General features: G+C 42.2%; 1 protein-coding gene across 1 annotated transcript in view; it reads right to left on the bottom strand.

Annotated features, from left to right (window-relative positions):
* Positions 1-18,797, bottom strand: part of pkd1a (polycystic kidney disease 1a) — a 59,829-nt gene that overhangs the window by 13,461 nt on the left and 27,571 nt on the right. The window contains exons 14-36 of the mRNA XM_077572050.1: positions 17,606-17,980; positions 16,963-17,433; positions 16,701-16,832; positions 15,497-15,672; positions 14,752-14,882; positions 12,036-14,653; positions 10,461-10,658; positions 10,061-10,360; positions 9,520-9,962; positions 8,241-8,391; positions 6,635-6,787; positions 6,412-6,552; positions 5,647-5,968; positions 4,011-4,227; positions 3,766-3,925; positions 3,477-3,629; positions 3,231-3,375; positions 2,827-3,156; positions 2,640-2,728; positions 2,243-2,558; positions 498-675; positions 152-416; positions 1-55 (exon numbers count right to left, since the gene is read on the bottom strand). The exon at positions 1-55 is cut by the window's left edge and continues 141 nt beyond it. Of these exons, the coding sequence (XP_077428176.1) occupies positions 1-55; positions 152-416; positions 498-675; positions 2,243-2,558; positions 2,640-2,728; positions 2,827-3,156; positions 3,231-3,375; positions 3,477-3,629; positions 3,766-3,925; positions 4,011-4,227; positions 5,647-5,968; positions 6,412-6,552; positions 6,635-6,787; positions 8,241-8,391; positions 9,520-9,962; positions 10,061-10,360; positions 10,461-10,658; positions 12,036-14,653; positions 14,752-14,882; positions 15,497-15,672; positions 16,701-16,832; positions 16,963-17,433; positions 17,606-17,980 (7,519 nt within the window). The remainder of the gene's footprint in view (positions 56-151; positions 417-497; positions 676-2,242; positions 2,559-2,639; positions 2,729-2,826; positions 3,157-3,230; positions 3,376-3,476; positions 3,630-3,765; positions 3,926-4,010; positions 4,228-5,646; positions 5,969-6,411; positions 6,553-6,634; positions 6,788-8,240; positions 8,392-9,519; positions 9,963-10,060; positions 10,361-10,460; positions 10,659-12,035; positions 14,654-14,751; positions 14,883-15,496; positions 15,673-16,700; positions 16,833-16,962; positions 17,434-17,605; positions 17,981-18,797) is intronic.

Here is an 18,797-nt window from a genome sequence, read left to right on the forward strand (position 1 = left end):
GCAAGCCCAGAATGCACACCAGCAACACCACTAAGCTTGGTGGGCCAGAGCGCAACTGAAAAAAAAAAGAAAAAAGAACAAAGTTACATGTTGATCTTACTGAATGTCACAGAATATGTTTTTGTTTTGTTTTGTTGATTCTAGTACTGACTGGTACTGTAAAGCTGACTGCGTGAGGTGGCACAAAGAGGCCTGCGGCGAAGGCGGTGAGGTGTCTGGTGCGGCAAACGGCTCTGCTGGCGTTGGTTTCTGCCAGGGGAACCATGCCGTCCGTTCGCCACTGCTTCTCGCTCTCGCTAAAGTACTGGCACAGCGAGGCAAACAGCCCCACCTCAAGATGAACCCCGGCAGACGGTGAGGTGCGGCTGCAGGGCGTGCTCACGTTGATGAAGTAGTCGAGTGTGGTGTCATACGTCCTGTGGAACACACAGCAGAAATGCATAGTGATTCGATTTTACAAGCGTGTTTATCATGCATCGGTAATGAGGGGATCTTACTCAGGCGATAGGAAGAAAGTGTACTTCTGATGATCAAGGCTTTGGCTTCGGGTCATATTGAGTGTAATGCGCTTTCTGTCGGTGCAGTTGAATTCGTTAGGCTGTTCATGGGAATGAAGGTAGGCTTCGATATATGGCTCTTCTGTATCTTCATTGCTCTCAGTTCTGCCTCCTGTATCTGTGCAAAGGGATACAGTAATTAAAATAAAAAATTAAAAAAAATAAAATAAAAAAATATATATACATTAGGTATAACCCCCCTCCCTTTTTTGTACTAAAATTTGAATGTTCACATTGTCCCTCCGTTCATCCACACAGTAAATTTTGTAGAGTACATTTTACTGTAAAAAGAGTCTATTTGGTCCCACTCTAAACAGAGTAAAATTTACACTAGGAAGAGAGTAAGTATTTTTACTGTGTACGAGAGAATTGGCATAGTTTTATCACTCAGAAGTCAATTTTCACTCTAAAAAAAATAATTGTTAAACCAACTTAAGACTAAAAAGAGAATTGCTGACCATTGACCAACTTCATTGAATTGCTTCAATTGGTATCAATCCAAAGTTAATATATTAACTAATTTGCTCCCAAAAATGTCTACATATGTTCTATTTTAAATGTTTTAAGTGTCCCAAAGACGTATTTATGTGTTTTTATGCTAGAGCATACAGAAGGCTTTGATGCAGCCTCTCAAATGCAAAAAAGGTTGAAGAAATGGTAGTTATTACACAAGCGGCCAGCAGGTGGCAGAAGAGCATAGGAAATGAACCAGGACCATGTTGAAAAAACCCTCAATTACTCAGAATTCTAAATAGATTTGTGAATAATGATGAAACTTAGCTATATTTTAATGCTAATTGCTGCAGAACGGAAACAGATAGAAATATACTTCTTTTTTTTCTTGATGAAAGAAGAGACTCTAATCTTTCTTTTGGTAGGTTTCATGTTTTTATAGCAATAGAATATTCTGTGGGCCTTGCAAAATCTGTCAAAATCTAGTAAAACAGCCGGGAGTGAAGGGGATTGTTTGAGTGAAAATGGCTGGAAGTGAACGAGTTAAGTTTAATGAACTCAAAATATTAACTTTGCATTAACGTAATTCAATTGTGTTACCAATTGAAGTAATTCAATTAAGTTGGTCAACATTTCTCTTTCTAGAGTTCACAAAGGGTTGAGGAACTAACTCACAACCTTCAGTTTGGAAGACTGCCACTCTACCACCTGAGTTATGCCACTCCTACTGTTTGCTAATACCCAAAAGGAGGTTTCTTGGAGGTACAAAAATTCCAGCTGACGAGCACAGTAGGAGCAACATGGCTCAGGGAGTAGATTGGCTGTCTGTTTCTGAAGTTAAGTGACGAAAATGAAGAAAAAAAAACCTTAGTAAAATTTTGTTAAAATATCTCCTTGCAAAATGTACTTAGAATTTCGGAGTGAAAAATCTTTAATAGTTTTTTTCAAGAGAAATTCAAAAATCAAATTCTCTCGTAAAAATGACTTTTACTCTGTTTAGAGTGGGACCAAATAGACTATTTTTAGAGTAAAATGTACTCTACAAAATGTACTGTGCAATTTTTATATCCCACATCATGTATTTACCGTCACTGAGAGTGAACTGAACCCATTCCGCCAGCACCAAAGTCAGGCAAATGTACAACTACACTAACAGTGACTTATTTCCCTCTCACAGAGATATTAATGTACCTGCTTACTCACAGTTCAAATAAATCCAACTGAGCACTGACCTTCCAGAGAGGTAAAGTTGAGCTGAACAAACAGTCCAGCCTGTCGGTTGTTGTTCCCCGTGATCACCCTGACGATGACAGAGTCGCACTGGCTGATGTTCACGGCGCCGGCCGTAGGCACGCCGCCGGCACCTGAGGCCTCTGCGCCAAGCTCTCCGCCGGTGCCATTGTTAATGGCAACGGTGATGGCGAGACTGTCATCCAGTCCGGAGATGGGAATCTGGGTGCCATTTTCAGTGCGGAACTCCATGGATGCCACCTCTGTGGAGACGGTGTAGTTGGCGACATAGTTGAAGGGGAAGGGGTTAGACTCCAACTGGGGAGGAAAAAAAAAGGGGTTTACGGAGGACAAATCACAATTACAGAGGATTGCAGAGTCCGTATTTGCTGTACTTACCTGGAAGAGTAACTGCATGACACTGTTGCCTGCAGCTGCTCTGCCAAGACTGCTGTTGAAGGCCCTGGGGATGGAGAACCGCTGGCACTCTGGAGACAGACGACATTGAGATTGACACATTGATCCTGACGCTCCTTATAATTGACAACCACTGACTGATTGGTTCACACTGAATAAACAGGCCCACCTGGACTGCTGTTGCCATGGTAACAGAGCAGGCTTTGGGGGTCCGCCAGCTTCCCCGTGGCAGCGATCTCCGATCCCCTGAGCACGAGCGGCTCCTCGTTCAGGACGCGGCCGTGCATCAGGATAAGCATGAGGACCGAGGACAGGCTGTAGGCTTTGGCTGCCACTCGCAGTGGGTGCGGCTCTAGGGTGGAAGGGGAGGGGTCCAACTGGATGCCAGCGTGGTATGCGCCAGACGAGGTCAACGGAGACGTAGAGAAGATTGATGCCGAATCCACGTAGGGGGGTTGGAAGTAAGATGCTGATTGGCTGACTTGATGGATCAGATCACCTTTTGGAATAGATGTGAGGTTGTCATATTGTCAATTAAATGTGTGTTAAGACATAATGCCATTATTATATTACCCATGATATTCAGGATGTTGTCGGCTATCTCAGTTGGAGTAACCGTTCCCTGCTTGGTGTCATTTTGCAGAATCTCTAACATGGACTCGAGTTTGTTGAGTGTGCTGTTCTGACACTCCTCGCAGATGAATTCCCGACTCACCGCCTAAAAACACACATAGGAAACGACAGGTCACTTTTCTACGCTCTTCAGGTTGTTACCTTTCATTCTTCCCGTCTCACCCTCTCCAGACAAAACATACTCACTGTGCATTGGGCCAGCGCAGCAGAGGTTTGCTGAATGTCATTTACAGTGTTCAGATCCAGTGCAGTCAGCGCCTTGGTAATGTTGCTGCGGACTCTGACTCGGTAATCCCGCTCGGCTTGAGACACCCGAGTTGACTCCCGGCTCTGCTCGTACTGTTAGGACAAACAATCAGGAATTAGTGCCGGTATTGTGTTTCCTGAATAGCATTGATGGTTTCTATAATTGTGAGTAATGAATTGGTTCAAAAAGTTGCACACAGTCAGCTTTTGATGTTGAGGCCTCTCCTACCTCGTTCAGAACAGTAATAAGAGCCAAGGAGAGCTCCCTGACCCTCTGGGAGTCTCCTTGCTCCAGCAGCTGTTTAAGTCTGCTGTCAGTCAGCTCGGCCAGCCAGTGAGGAAGACTACTGTACACAGCTGGTGGATCCGGCAGCACCACTTCAATTGACCTGTGCGCAAACAGTCATCAATACAGTCGCTTTGCTTTCTACATTTGTCTCATTAGTTCTTAGTAGCCCAAATTGACTTAGTTACTTGTTGAGTGCAGTGATTGTTGCTCCCTGAAGGTCCTCCACGGTGATTGAGACAGCTACGCGGTGTCGAGCCGAGCTGAAGCCTGGAGGAAGGAAGGCCGAATGCTCTGGACTGCTTCCTTTATACACGCAGAACTCCTCACAGTAGTCTTCCTTGCAGCGGGTCACCAACAAACTGTAGAGTAAAGGTGTCTCGGAGACGCCCCGATCACTGTAACCTGGAGGGAGGGAGGATAGAGGTTAGGGGTGGGAGCATGATAGTAACGATTATGAACTAACCCAATTTTTGGGGGTTATTAATTTGACACAAAATTAAATAACAACTTTTTTTTATTATTAAAAACCGTTTTCAAATCCAATCTGAAAACCCACTTGTTCAAGATCGTCGACGATATAATCACACTGCTCCTTTATTCATGGTTCTATTTAATCCTTTCTTTTAAATTTAGTTTTTAACTGTTGCACGGCGTCCTTGAGGGTCTTGAAAGGCACTTCCGTATGTAATGAATTATTATTATTATTTTTGTTATACATATATATATATATATATATATATATATATTTTTTTTTATGATTTAACAACCCAATATTTCGGTTTATTATTTGAACCATAATTAAAGCACTTTTTTTAACAACAAAAATAGGTCAAATTTTTGGGTTATTTATTTAACCCAGAGTAAAATAATCCAATTTTTTTTTTATTTGACAACAAAAGTAACCACACTTTTTGGGTTATTTATTTGACCGAGAGTTAAATAAACCATTTAAAAAAATGCTTTTATTTAACAACAAAAATAGCCCAACATTTTGGGTTATTTATTTGACCAACAGTAAAATAATCCATTTTTTAAATTTTATTTATATTTAACAACAAAAATAACCCAACTTTTTGGGTTGTTTTATTTGACCCAAAATTAAATAACCCAATTTTTTGTGTTATTTATTTAACCCCAAAATGTAAAAAAAACAAAAAAAAACTTTTTAGGTTATTTATTTGATCCAGAGTTAAATAACCTAACCTTTGCGTTATTTATTTGACCTAGAGTTAAATAACCTAACTTTTTCGGTTATTTATTAAACACATAAATAACCCAACTTTTTATTTTATTTATATTTAACAACAAAAATAACCCAACTTTTTGGGTTGTTTTATTTGACCCAAAATTAAATAACCCATTTTTTTGTGTTATTTATTTAACCCGAAAAAGTTTTAAAAAAATCAACTTTTTAGGTTATTTATTTGATCCAGAGTTAAATAACCTAACCTTTGGGTTATTTATTTGACCTAGAGTTAAATAATCTACTTTTTGGGTTATTTATTAAACACATAAATAACCCAATTTTGGGTTATTTATTCAACCCAGAAGGATGGGCCAAACATTTAAATCACAAAACAACCCACATTTTTGCATTGGAACAAAAAAATCTAAACAAAACTTTTTATTTCATTTTATTTATTTTTTTTTGTGCCCAATGTTTCGTGTTGTGTTGTGGGTTATTTATTTGACCCATTTTTGTGGGGATTTAAATGAATACCCCAAAAGCTGGGTTGGTCCCCTTTTGACCCAATTTGAGTTATTTTTGACCCAACTGTTTTCATAGTGTAACATGATAAATGTACGTAAAGAATTTTTTACCTGAGCAGTTGAAGTGTACTCTGTCCAGTAGCGTTCGAATGGTCCAACCTCCACCGTCTGCTTCACCATCGTCTCCCCCCGACTCCCCTCCCGCTTTCAGGTGACACTCCCCGCCAGCTGGCGGCATGTTGTGGTGCAACGTGACGGAGGCAGCACCCTCACCATCCAGCGTGTCATCAGTTACGTGCAGAGTGAAAATGTACGAGTCTCCATGGCGAAGGACACCCTGCCGCAGCACCAGGTTCATACAGTCCTTTCCTGTTGTGGTCGAGGACGAGTCCAGGATCAGAGTCTCGTTCTGCAGCGTCATGGCAGTCCATCTCTGAGAAGGACAGAGAAAAATAGGTTGTAATGTCACACTGGATTAAACTGCATTTCCAATGTTACAATTTTGATGATATGCACGCCTGAGACAATGAGTTGGGAGTTCAGCTAAGCCACATAAGCACTTCCAGCTGCTAAATACTGTACACTTGAGTCACTCAGCACATATTTTGTCTTTTCCCATTGTTTTCCATTTTTAATAAGGATAGAACTGATTCTCTCTGGCTCTACTTATATGATCTCAGTCTCACACCCACTCACTAATACCTGCACCAGAAACGGTGGAATACTCGACAACAGAGGAGATGCCGAATGAGGAGGAAGACGCTGGAAATAATGACCTCACTGTTGTCTGTGTGCAGCAGTGACCTCATCTCACTGAGACAGCCATATTGGTATGGTGATAGTGTGTGTGTTCTAGTGTGGCTTGTGAGTTTTTACCCCGCGGTGAAAGCCCTGGCAGTTAGTGCAGGTTCCACGGAGGTAGACATAGGAGTTCTGGCTGACTTCGTAAATGGACTGAGCCCTACAGGACACACACTCCAGATATACCATGGGAATGTGTCCACTCTGGACCAGCACCTGGCAACGCACGTACACGCACACACATTTGTCAGCTATATTGGAACAGGTTACCTCAATTTTGTACAAGGCGCCCGCTCACAGTTTGTGTGGTGGACTCTGGTGTCATTCCATCTTTGCTGATAGACAGTTTGAAAGTGTATTTAACATCTGCCTCCAACTCAGAGCCAGATATTCCCAGTACAGGACCGCTTAAACCCAAGCCGAAATTCAGGCTGGAGCAATGTTCTGGACCCTGCAATAAGAGATTAGGGTGGAAAATGAGTTCAGTGTTTAGAAAAGTGTACAAGAAATGCATTGTAATGTATTAGAATGAGAAATATTCAGTACTTCAATAGGCTTTTTGGGGATTGTGTATGTGTGTGACGTTTAAATGTAATTGTTAGGGTGGAAATGCAACATGCACAAACCCCCCACCCCCAAACACACACACACATACACACGCGCGCACATGTTTGACACACCCATTCTCGTGGGTTTTATATTTCGGTCCAGTGAAAAAAGTGTTGAGTGTGAAAAACACTAAATGAATTCACACTCACTACACAAAAAGACAAAATATTGCAATGTGTTCTGAATCCCTCTTCACTTCATTCGATGCTCAGAACCAGATGACCAATTATATAACTATTCCACAGCTGTAAATAAATACCAAACGACAGCACATCTTATAAATTTACTGTTAATTTTTCCCCCCATGAAACTCCCTTTCCATTAGACTGAAGTCAAATGTGCAGAAGCGTTAAGAACAAAAAATGAGTCACAATGTTAACATTACACAATATAAGTGGAACACATACGTCATTGCTTAAGCGTGCAACATTTTAAGACAATTTTCAAAATAATGCTTAGATTTGCAATTATGAGTGTTGATTTGAGGAATGACCCTTAACAAGCCCAGTTTAAAAGCTCCAAGAAACGTTAACAGTTACATATTAATGCAAATAAGGCAGTTGATTTGCATAGACCGAATTGCGGGCTCAGGATGCTGACAGACAGATTGAATGCGTCACTGTTTATTAGGAGTGGGAATCTTTGATTCAGATTTTTGGGCCTGCAATTCGATTCAGAATCGATTTTCGATTAAGAAAATTTTTGATTCAAAATGATTTGATTGACAATGATTTTGCTGCAATCTATAGATGTGCAAGGAATTGTAATGATCTACTCCAGTCTGATGCTAATTAGCGCGCTACTTGCGGCACTTTTATAACTTAAAAGAACGGCTCCACGCTGAAAAAAAACCCCAACTTTTATTGGAATAACTTGAATAACTTTTTCCTTCTACTCTCTAATGTCTAATGTATCAGACCGCGTGGAGCCACACTGCCCCTCAGTGGGCAAATCGGGTACAACATGAACAGCGCTCCAAATAAAGGCACACACAGACAAAGGCAAGACAGTATAAAATAATTCAAATAAAATCGATTCTGAATTATACTAAATGAGAATCGCAATTCTTATGAGAATCAATTTTTTGGCACACCCCTACTGTTTATGACAGAACATTTGAGGGTGGACATGCCAATGACTACAATAACTGCGCTGCTGCTGCTCACCGCTCCCTCAGGGGATGGATCAAATGCAGAGAAAGAATTCCGCCCCACTTAGGTGGGTGTGACAATCAGTGCCGGTTAGTCAGAATTACTGATCAAGCTTACCCACAACTATGTCATTCATAATCTCACCTTTGATGTGCTTAGGCAATCCCATCGGTAGTGGAGTAGTGACTGGCTCTCAGGGTCCATATTGGGATCGTAGGACTGCTCTGCACTGAGCTGGAGGTCCTGAGTCCTCGACCACACCCGGTAGGTGCCACCCTCTATGATGGGCATTAGCCTGTGAGAGAACAGCAGGGGATACATCTGACATCAAACTACATGCTTTCTACATCTTAGTTTAGATGAGGTCATCTCTGGACTTGGGTTCACACCAATCTACAGTCGTGGTTTTCTCTATTTGTTATTGCGTACTACACATACCACGGCACTACTTTCAAACGTAGCGATAGACTATACTTGCCAGTCACTTCAGTCTCTCTCTCTGTCTCTCTCTCTCCCCTTAAAGAGGCAATAAGCACAACAGCCTTTCTTTCGTTTAGTATTTTAGATGGTAAGTTTAGCTTTCCACAGTTCTGAAATACTTGTAAATAAAACAAATCCTGTATGTTGTCAAGACATTTGACATTTTTACAAGATTGAGTTGAATCTTTGAAATTAGGGGATAGACCGATTATCGGTCGGGCAGTATTGGATAAAAAAAAAAACCCGCCAATAAAAGATTTATTTAAAACTGTTCATCAACTGTGTTAACTTTATAAGAGATGCTGCTGACCCTGGGGATGCTTAGTCTGCACCTTTTGTGATTTTTTGAAATTATAACAAAGATAAGTAAACATTGCACATTAGAGATATTTCAAAATTTTGGAAAACTTTATTTACTGGAGAAATTAACACGGGGCTATTTAAGTTTTTAAAGACACGCTAATGACCCTGGGAACTCTCTGAACTTTTTGTTAGAATTTTAAAACAAATATATGTATTTTCTAAGAATAATTTTTTTTTAACATTTTGCAAATCTGAAAAGTTGTTCAGTAAATTCAAGTTAAGAACTGGAATTTTTTCCACACCAATATTTGTTTCCCTTTTACTGTAAATATGGTTACCGACCTCCTGCGCCATGAATAATCGGTATCATCCTTGAAAAAAACCCATAACGGTCTATCTCTAATCGAAATGTAACCTGAAATCATATCCTTGCAATTTTTGAGTGCATTTTGTAGTTACAAAGGTTTGTATGAATTTTATTCTAAAACATTGTTTCTTGTGTCAAATTTTTGCAACCGATCAAAATGCATTTAAATGTGACAAAATACAGTATAATTTTTGAAATTCATATTTTGGTACAACCCACACATGATTGATTATCAATGAAACAAGAAGTGCTATAAAACATGTTTTCACTGACCTTGCGGCCATGACGCTAAGTTGCAGACAGGCTGCTTTCCTCAACGGCACGCCTTCATATGACAGAGAAAACACCAAAGTGTAGTTCCCTGTAGCCAGCGCCATTTTGGGCAACGACAGTTGTAGCCGCCGCGCATCCACTTCCACTGGGAGTGGGATTTCTGTATTCGAGGATTGCTGAAGCGGATCAGCCAAGACCCCAGCGGGAAGATGGTGGTCACTATGATCACAGGACGGCGTTGTGACTACTTGCCACAGGTACTGTGCTCCGTATAAAACACAGCCTTTCAGGTCCACAGTGGCCTCAACAAAAGTGGGCTGAGATCTCCAGATGGCCAGACGTGGAGCTTGAATCACTTGTACGTCTGGTTCCTCGCATTCCAGGACGCTGATGTTTACTTCAACCTGGGCCAAAACCCAGCTCACCAGATTACTACAGTTCACCTGGCAAAGAGTAAACACACCCAGTGAGTATAAAAACCAAGCAGACTTTAAACTGTCAAGAGGTATGCACAGCCCTGTCATTTATTCATGAAACATACTTGGACCATGTAGTTTCCTGGATTCTTGTACTCATGGCCCACGGTTGAGCTGTTGGTGTGAACTGGAGAAGAGCCATCATTAAAGTCCCAAAAGCACTCTAAAGGATTCGACCTGGGTGTGACAGAAGCCACCAGTGTGACAGTTTTATTGACTAAAGTGTCCTGAGGTGTCGCATATAGGACGGCATCCATCAGCAGGTTCTGCACAAGGATGTGCTTGGTGATGTTCTGAGCATGCAATGCATTGAAGGCCTTCAGGTAAATGGTCAATAAACCTGCTTCTTCTGGGATGTAGGCCACCTAGTTTGTGGGATGACACAGAGAGAAAAGTCACACCTCAAGACGTGATGACAGGATTGTAATCGTGACTATTTAGATTTGAACATTTGGTCAATTTGACCTCTTTGCCAATATGTGATGTCTTGTGGAGGTGGTGCAGGTCAAAAGTCCAGAGAAAGCTGACAGGTTTGCCCGTCATGATGCTGGCGGTAAATAATCTCTTCACACCAACGGGGATTGCTGCGCAGCTCCCTTGGATAGACAGTCCACGCACTGGCTCCATCACCTCAACCTGGAGGTGTCGTCTCTTGAAACATACCTAGGTCGGTACAAAACATCACATACGCATCATTACATGAAATAATTAAATCAGTTGACGTTCACAAGGTCTAAACTAGGGATGTCAAAATTAGCGCATTCTTAACAGTTAACTTTAGATTTAAGTTTGAGTAATAGTAGTGCTATTACTAGCTCGTTTGCCGGAAAGGTGCCTCACTAATGACAATGCGCATTCCGTTTAAAACTTTAAAAAAATAAAGGCGTACAACGTTGTACAATGGAGTCACAATAACAAAAGTTAGCAATATTAATTATCATAGAAATATATATATTTGTTGTGACTGGGGACTATTTGTAATTTACAATGAACAAAATGGGCAAAAGCCAACGTGTTGCTCCCCTTTCGGATTAATTTTGCTCAACAAATGAAACCAAAAAAATCTACTGTTCCGGTCAGCAACATCCAACATGAAACTTAATGCCACCTAGTGGCAGAACAATTACCTCACCAAAAATCGATGACTCATTGTTTTACACTCATTTGATCTTGTACAGTATATCTTTTCAAATTCAAATAACTTTCTGAATAACTATAAATTACTGTATCAATGGAATTACTATAACATTACTGTATTAATGAACTAAAAGGTACAACCACATTTGTATTAGGTAAACACATTTGTCCACTGATTTATTATTTAACAAGCGTGTTAAAAACGTGAAAAAATATTTAGATGTGAAATATGTGATTAATTGCCGTTTAATCCCAAAACGTATAAATACTTCTTTTGGACACTTAATACATTTAAAATAGAACGTATTTATACATTTTTTTGTTTTTTTTTATGCCAGAGCATACAGAAGAAGGCTTTGATACAGAGAACGGGTGGAGCAATGGTAGTAATTACAAAAACGGCCAGCAGGTGGCAGCAGAGTATAAGAGATCAACCAGGGGCCAACAGATTTGTGAATAATGATGAAACTTAGCTGTATTTTAATGCTAATTGCTGCAAAACGGAAACTGATAGAAAAATACTTTTTTTTCCTGAAAAAAAAGGGACTCTAATCTTTCTTTAAGTAGGTACCATATTTTTACAGCAATAGAACACAATATTCTGTGGGCCTTGCAAAACCAGTCAAAATCCAGTAAAACAGCTGGGAGCGAAGGGAGTTGCTTCAGTGCAAATGGCTGGGAGTGAATTAGTTAATTACAATTAAAAATGTTAATCAACTGACATCCCTAGTCTAAACCCAATGCAACAATTTGGGCAGAAAACAGCATTAAGCTCTAAATATAATAAGGAACTCTTGTAATACATGCCAAGCTTAAGAATCAGTTACATTCTAAAAACCTCACATTGGATCAGAAAACTGAGAGTAAAGAGCCATTTTTGCAATGGTGCCATTTTGCACTTACCTGATTGTGAGCAGTGAGGTTGACCATGTAGGTGTCTACCCTGGTGAATACGTGCACGTAGGTCTGGTTGAGTTGCGGGGTAACAGTGGCATCTCCGCTGATGCTGAGGATCAGGTCAACATCTGAGCCAGCTGCCATAGTAATGGTGAACTCCACCCTCTCACCGACCACTGCGATCTTTTTACTCGCCCGCAACTCCAACCCCTGGATCTTGTCCTGAACAAAGAACTCCTTTGACACCATTTGCTCACTGATATCATTGGTGGCATTCAGAGTAACATTGGCTGTCCTTGGCTCGTGAAACACCACTGATGTGTTCTGTCCCGTTACGGTTGTTCCATCAAGCATCCATGTCCATGTCACGTTGGTCCCTTTCACCACCTCCCCGTAGAGTATGACAGGAACCCCTGTTGCCATGTACCTCTGCTCAGTCACATCGATTGCTGTGAACCCAAGCCCAGAGATGACCTCCTGGACGCTGACCCTCTCAGACAGGAATTCAGAACTAATTTCATTGAAGACCTCCACAGCAACCAGATATAGTCCAGGACTAGTAAACGTGTGAGCCTTCCAGGGCTCTTTCCACTGCAGCGCATTTCCATTCACAAACCAGCGGTATTGCAGGTCTGAGCCCTCCGAAGTGGAAACTGACAGATTAGTATGAGCGTTGACAGCAACAGGGTTGTTGCTGATCTGCAGATACACTCCTCCGGCTGGCTCTAAAAAGTGGACGGTTCTGTTGACGGACAGCTGGCCCAAAAGGTTAGCAGCTCGAAGAATGATAACACACGGCCCCGGTGTGGCGAAATTGACCTCCACGGTCTTGCCGCTGATGTTGAATCTTGAGATATTGGGATCTACCTTACTGATGATGTTCCAAGTAAAAGTCATGTTGGTTCCTTCTTTTAAGGCCGCATTAAGGTGGAGAACACGGTTCGTAGCAAAGCAGCAACCATCCACTCCTGTGTCTCCACCCATCTCCTCCTCGGGTAAAATTTGGAGCCCTTCCAATTCCCGCTGAACAAACAGAAAGATACTAGCTTGGGCCGTCCCGATGTCATTTTCTGCCGTCACGATGATGTTGAACGTGCCAACCGAGCGGAAGGTGTAGAACATGGTGTGGGTCCCTGGAATAGAGGTGCAGCGGTCGCACAAGATCCAAGAAAACCGGACGTCATCACCCTGGGCAAGGTGAGCCTCAAAGTGGACGGAGGCGTTCAGAGGAACATTTATTAGGCTCGCGTTGACGTTTAATCCACGAATTGGTGAGAGCACAGCAACGGGTAAAATACTGTGATTCCTGCTGACAGAGTTGGCTGCCGTCAGTGTGATGTTGTAGTTTCCAGAGAGGTTGTAGGTGTAGGGAACACTGTGTCCCTCAAAGAGGTTCCCATCTCCAAAGGTCCACGTGTGAGTGACATCAGGAGATGAGATTGGGGTTGTGAACAAATACGGTTCCCTAAGTGTAAGGTGATTGTGCTTAGTGCCGTTATGCAGAATAACAATGGGCCCGATGGCCATCTGAACCTCAACGTGTACACTAGAATTACTTGTGGAGATGTTATTGGAGACAGTTACTGTCACCATGTAGTGACCTGGATTTTTATATTCTGTCAGGACATTCCCGGAGTCTTGAATCAGCAAAGGTTCTTCATCTGTACCCAAGTTCCACCGATAGCTGTAGCTATACTCTGGCTCAACCCTGACCTGCAACCGAATCACTTCTCCGACAGCATAGTGTGTTTTCTCCAGGGTCAGGTTGATGCTGGTTAAGGCTGGCTCCACACACACCCTTTTGAAGAAGTTTGCCCTGGAGGCCTTATTGATCCCGCTAGAAAGATTAAGAGAAAGGTGGTAATTTCCGCTTCTCTTGTAGGTGTGCGAGACTCTGGGGTTCCCGAGGTGTGCCTCGTTAGGGCTTCCATCTCCAAAGCTCCATTCAAAAAGGCTGGCTGAAACATTGCCAGACACCCATGCATCAAAGTTGATGGGGGTCCTTTCTTGGACACATCCGGAAGGTTCTATACTGATAACTTGGAACACGTAGACCTGCACTGTGAGGAGTGTCCAGCCGGAGCTCACAGCATTTGCAGCTGTCACGTTCACTGTGTAGTTGCCATCTTTAGCATAGCTGTGTGCCACGTGCGGTTCTGATGTTGTGTAACTCCTGCCATCGCCCATCGAGAATGTCCACGTGATGTTATTACCTGCCGCAAGGTGCGCTTTCACTAGAGTAGGAGTGTGAAGTTCTGAAGGAGAGGAACTTTCGGCTGTCAACTCTTCTATCTCCTCAAATACAAACATCTCGGCACAGGCCATGGTATAGCTGATGGTGTTATTTACAGACACACAGGCATTAAAGGCACCACTGCGTGTGTATGTGTGTGCCACTCGCCGACCTTGACACTGAGCAGAGTCATCTCCAAAGTTCCAGACATAATGAATGCCGTAGGGTGAGGGCAACGGGTGAGCTTCAAAATCCGCTGATTTGCTAGCAAGGAGAAGTTGTGGCTCTGTTTGTATTTCCACACGAGTGAGGATGCTGTAGACGCTCATGTTGATGCTCTGACTTTTGTTCTCATAGCGATTGGACACTGAGACCAGGGCAGTGTAGATTCCTGGAGAGACAAAGTAAAATAATAGATTGAAAATAAAATAGAGATGAAAGAAAAAGCCTTCAAAGATTATCTCGAGCTAAAAGATGGACATCAAGTACCTGGCTGGGAGTAGATATATGTGATATTGTTGCTTAGGAGGACCTGATTGGGGGAGTCTGGGTGAAGAAGGGATGGTCCGTAGGGGGGCTTAAATTCAAACTCCTTATATCCCCCATCACCGAAAGACCATCTGCAGCAGAGAAAACATGAAGCAATTAAAATCTGGACCTGAAAATTTAAGAGGTAACTGATGATGTGCCTTGATGACCATTTCCATCAACACACACACACACACACACACACACACACACACACACACACGCACACACACACACGCACACACACACACACACACACACACACGGTCAAATGCTGACTGGAAATCAGGAATGGTCTCTGACGAGGCAGTGGAGAGATGTGGAGGAGTGGAAATTCAATAAGTCTCATTAGACCAAGACTGGTAAGAGTGGTGGGAGGAAAAAAGAAAGACAAACCCACAGTCAGGACGGTGGTTATGGGAAGCCGGAGCAAAGTAGATGTGGAAAAAGTGGCGGAAACCAGAGAAACTGTACAGGGAAAAGAGCAGAGTAGAAGGGAAAATTTGAGTCAGCAATCTACTCTAACCACATGGTTATAAATCTAAAGTTGGGAGGAAGAGAAGAAAAAAAGAGGAAAGAGGAAAGCAAATAGAAGAGGAGGAAAAATGAACAGTGTAAAAAGGAGTCACAGTCACATATTGCTACATATATTAAATAAAAATCTAATAAGAAAATATCCACTTCTCCATTTTCTCTCTGTTCATACCGAAAGGTAGCCAACACAGACATATCCACCAGCACAGAAGCAGTGAGTGTCTGCGTGGAGCCTTGAGGGACCACATCTGGAACGCCCCTCACTGTGAGGTTGGTCATGGGCTGCAGACGGTCCACAGTAACATTGAAATGCTCTGTGAGGCTGCTGATATGGTTCATAGCCGTCACCTGGAAGAGATGGCAGCGCCCCAGTTACAAAATGCATCAGGGCAGCGGAGGCAGATTCAAATGAACGCAATCTCATATCCTCAGAGCCAAACTCATGTGCGGACAATACGTGTAGAGAGAATAATGTAAATAGTACAACCCACGTAAAGTCATGGTTCGGCATTTACAAATGCCCCCATTTGTAAAAATATTGAGGTCAAGGAACTATGTGAGTTGATTGAGGCTTCGTTTAGACAAAAGTAACCCTTTGCTGGCATCTTGTAGCAGTTGCAGGCAATTATAAACCTTTTAGGGAGGGCATCAATTACTCACAGATTTGCAGTAGGGCTCGGTCCCTATGTGAATAGCTTAGGGAACACTACTGCAAACTACAACCACTTAAATGATTAACTTGTTCAATCAGTTTTTAAAAATGAATAACTCTTCATTTTACAACCCAACTGGGCAAGAGGTTACCATATTTTTTAAATAAAAAATTACAAATAATACACGCCCTTCATTTATTTAGGCTACTTCTTTATCATTGCTCAGTGAGTAGAGAAAATGGTCATTGCGGAGCTAAAGAACAAAGTTACTGCATGTGGATGCTTTTATTGCTTTGAGATGTTGGATAACAATTAGAAAGGTAATATGGTCGTTTACAGGAACTTCACATGAATTCCATCAGGCAGCGAGTATACTTTGAAGAGTTGGATGCTGTCGTTATTATTGCTAGCGTTAGCCAAGCAATCAGAAGTTAGCATGGGTGGGGTCGGACCTTGCCCAGATCACCATTTATTTGTGGATTGAAGAAATTTACAGTAGTTGAGCTTTAGCGTTACCGTCCACTTGCATTAGGAGCATGTATGGCAGTGATGCACCACTTCCAGTAGATGGTGCTGTGGTGAATAAAAGCATGTCATTCTAGTAATGTATATTGGATTTGATTAGCGCATACCAGTGTAGCTGACTTTGTTGCTAATGAGAACATATGGACAGTTTGGGTGTATTGGATTCATGTGAACCTTGAACATGCAAAGGAAACTCACTGTGAGCTTGTAGATGGCCGCATGCTGGTAGATCACATTGAGCACAGTGTTGTAATACGTAAAGTAGGGCTTGTCATCAACAGTCCATTTGAATGTGGGATTGGAGCCTTCTAGCACGGATGCGGTGTAACTCTAACACATAAATAAGCAGAAATATGTTTGTTTTTTCATATATATAAGAACAGGGCAATAAAAAGCAAATTGATTACCATATTCACATGAACTACAAAGTAGCAGTAAAGATAAAAAATAAAAAACTCACCACAACTGATTCCATCAGCACCCTATGAGCAGGGTAGGGCTGGACCACTAGTCCTCTCAGTGGTTCTTCCAGGTGAACAGTCACAATCAAGATTGATTCTGTCAGATTATTATAGGCTTGCAACTGAATTACACCCCCTTGCTCCTCTGCCAGTAAGTTTAGATCCAGTACTGCAAACAGGCTCGGTTCTGTGACCTCCGTCCCTGAACGTGACCTTGGCTTGCACAGCGTGGGGCTGGCTAAAAAATTCGAAGGACAGTTTGGCTGAAAGGTAACACTGTGATTAGTTCCTCGTTGAGATACCCTTGTGGAGTATCGGGACTGGACATGGAGTAGCACGCGAGTGTTGTTGGACTGCAGGTAGAGGCTGCCATTCCAGAGAGGTGGGTGTAAAATGTTTAAACCCAAAGGAGGAACCACATGTAATGGGCATGATGCTGAAGTTGGATATGAGGGTTCAGCAGAGGTCACCTGGAACAAAGTCAACAACTGTTTCACTTATTGCAGACCCTACTACAAAAGGATGCTTAAACCAATATAACATTTCTATTTTTAGTTTAACACTGTTATGAGTCAAAGTAGATATTCTTGGGTTGATATGGGTCAAATGCTAGCTGGGATCTGGCATGGTTTTACGTTATACCTGCAGGGTGTACAGTCCAGGCTGGGACAGGCCGGCAGACAGCTGTGCTCCCTGCAGCGGGATCTCGCTGTGTCCCACATAGAGCACTCTGATGGGGCACACAACTTCCTCCAGCCAGTCTCCCTCACCAGCCTCCAGCAATGGGTCCAAGTCAAGATGGGGTCGAGGGTCAACACTGTGGCCAGCTGAACCGTCTGCTGACTCTCTGCTGGTGTTAATTAAGATCCACTCGGAACGGTTGAGGGCTAAGACAGACTGTCGCCACAGTGAGGTTGGAGAGGACTGGCAGCGAAGGAGGGAGGCGGGGCCAGCATCGTGTTGAAGGCCAATGACGTCACCGGCGGAAACCAAAAGGTCTTCTAACTCCTCCTGTACCTGAGCAAAGCAGGGTTAGGAGAGTGAATTCTAATGGAAGATACACATCATTTCCCAACAATCATTGAGCCAAAACATCTAAAAAATGTCACGGAACACCACCAGACAAAAATATTAATATTATTATATATATATAATATAATAATATAATATATATTCTCGTCTTAGTATACTCATTGACTACCATAGTGGGCCTGTTTAATTGAACACAAAGCTGATATACTCACAGGAAGCCATTTTGCCACTTGCCGTCAACTGAAAATGACATCACAGTTACTCTGGACAACCAATTACAGCTCACCTGGCCATGTCATTTGGTCATGGCTCATGTGATGTTCGAAAGCTGAGCCATGATTGGTTGTTACCTGAGCCCTGAGCAACCTTGATGTCATTTTCAGTCGACAGCAATTGGCAAAATGGCCGCCCCCCAAGATAGAAACAAGCAGGTGGATTTTGCTACTTAATTTGTATTTCACAAACGCAGTATTGAAGTGTAAGTCAACCTTAAACATTTCTTGACAATAATATGTTAATAATATGTTATGTTATATTTGACCTCACTAGTCTAAACATTACATACTGATTAATATTATCTTCGTTTTCGTCGTTTTTATCCATCTCAGGGGGCGGCCATTTTGCTACTAGCTGTCGAATGAAAATGACATCAATGTTGCTAAGGTCTCAGGTAACAACCAAACACAGCTCGCCTGTTTTCTGAAGCTGAACTGTGATGCTGCTTCAGAAAACAGGTGAGCTGCGATTGGTCATTGCCTGAGACCGGAGCAACATTGATGTCATTTTCACTCAATAACAAGTG

The sequence above is a fragment of the Vanacampus margaritifer genome, chromosome 7, assembly GCF_051991255.1.
Source record: "Vanacampus margaritifer isolate UIUO_Vmar chromosome 7, RoL_Vmar_1.0, whole genome shotgun sequence".
NCBI lineage: Eukaryota > Metazoa > Chordata > Actinopteri > Syngnathiformes > Syngnathidae > Vanacampus > Vanacampus margaritifer.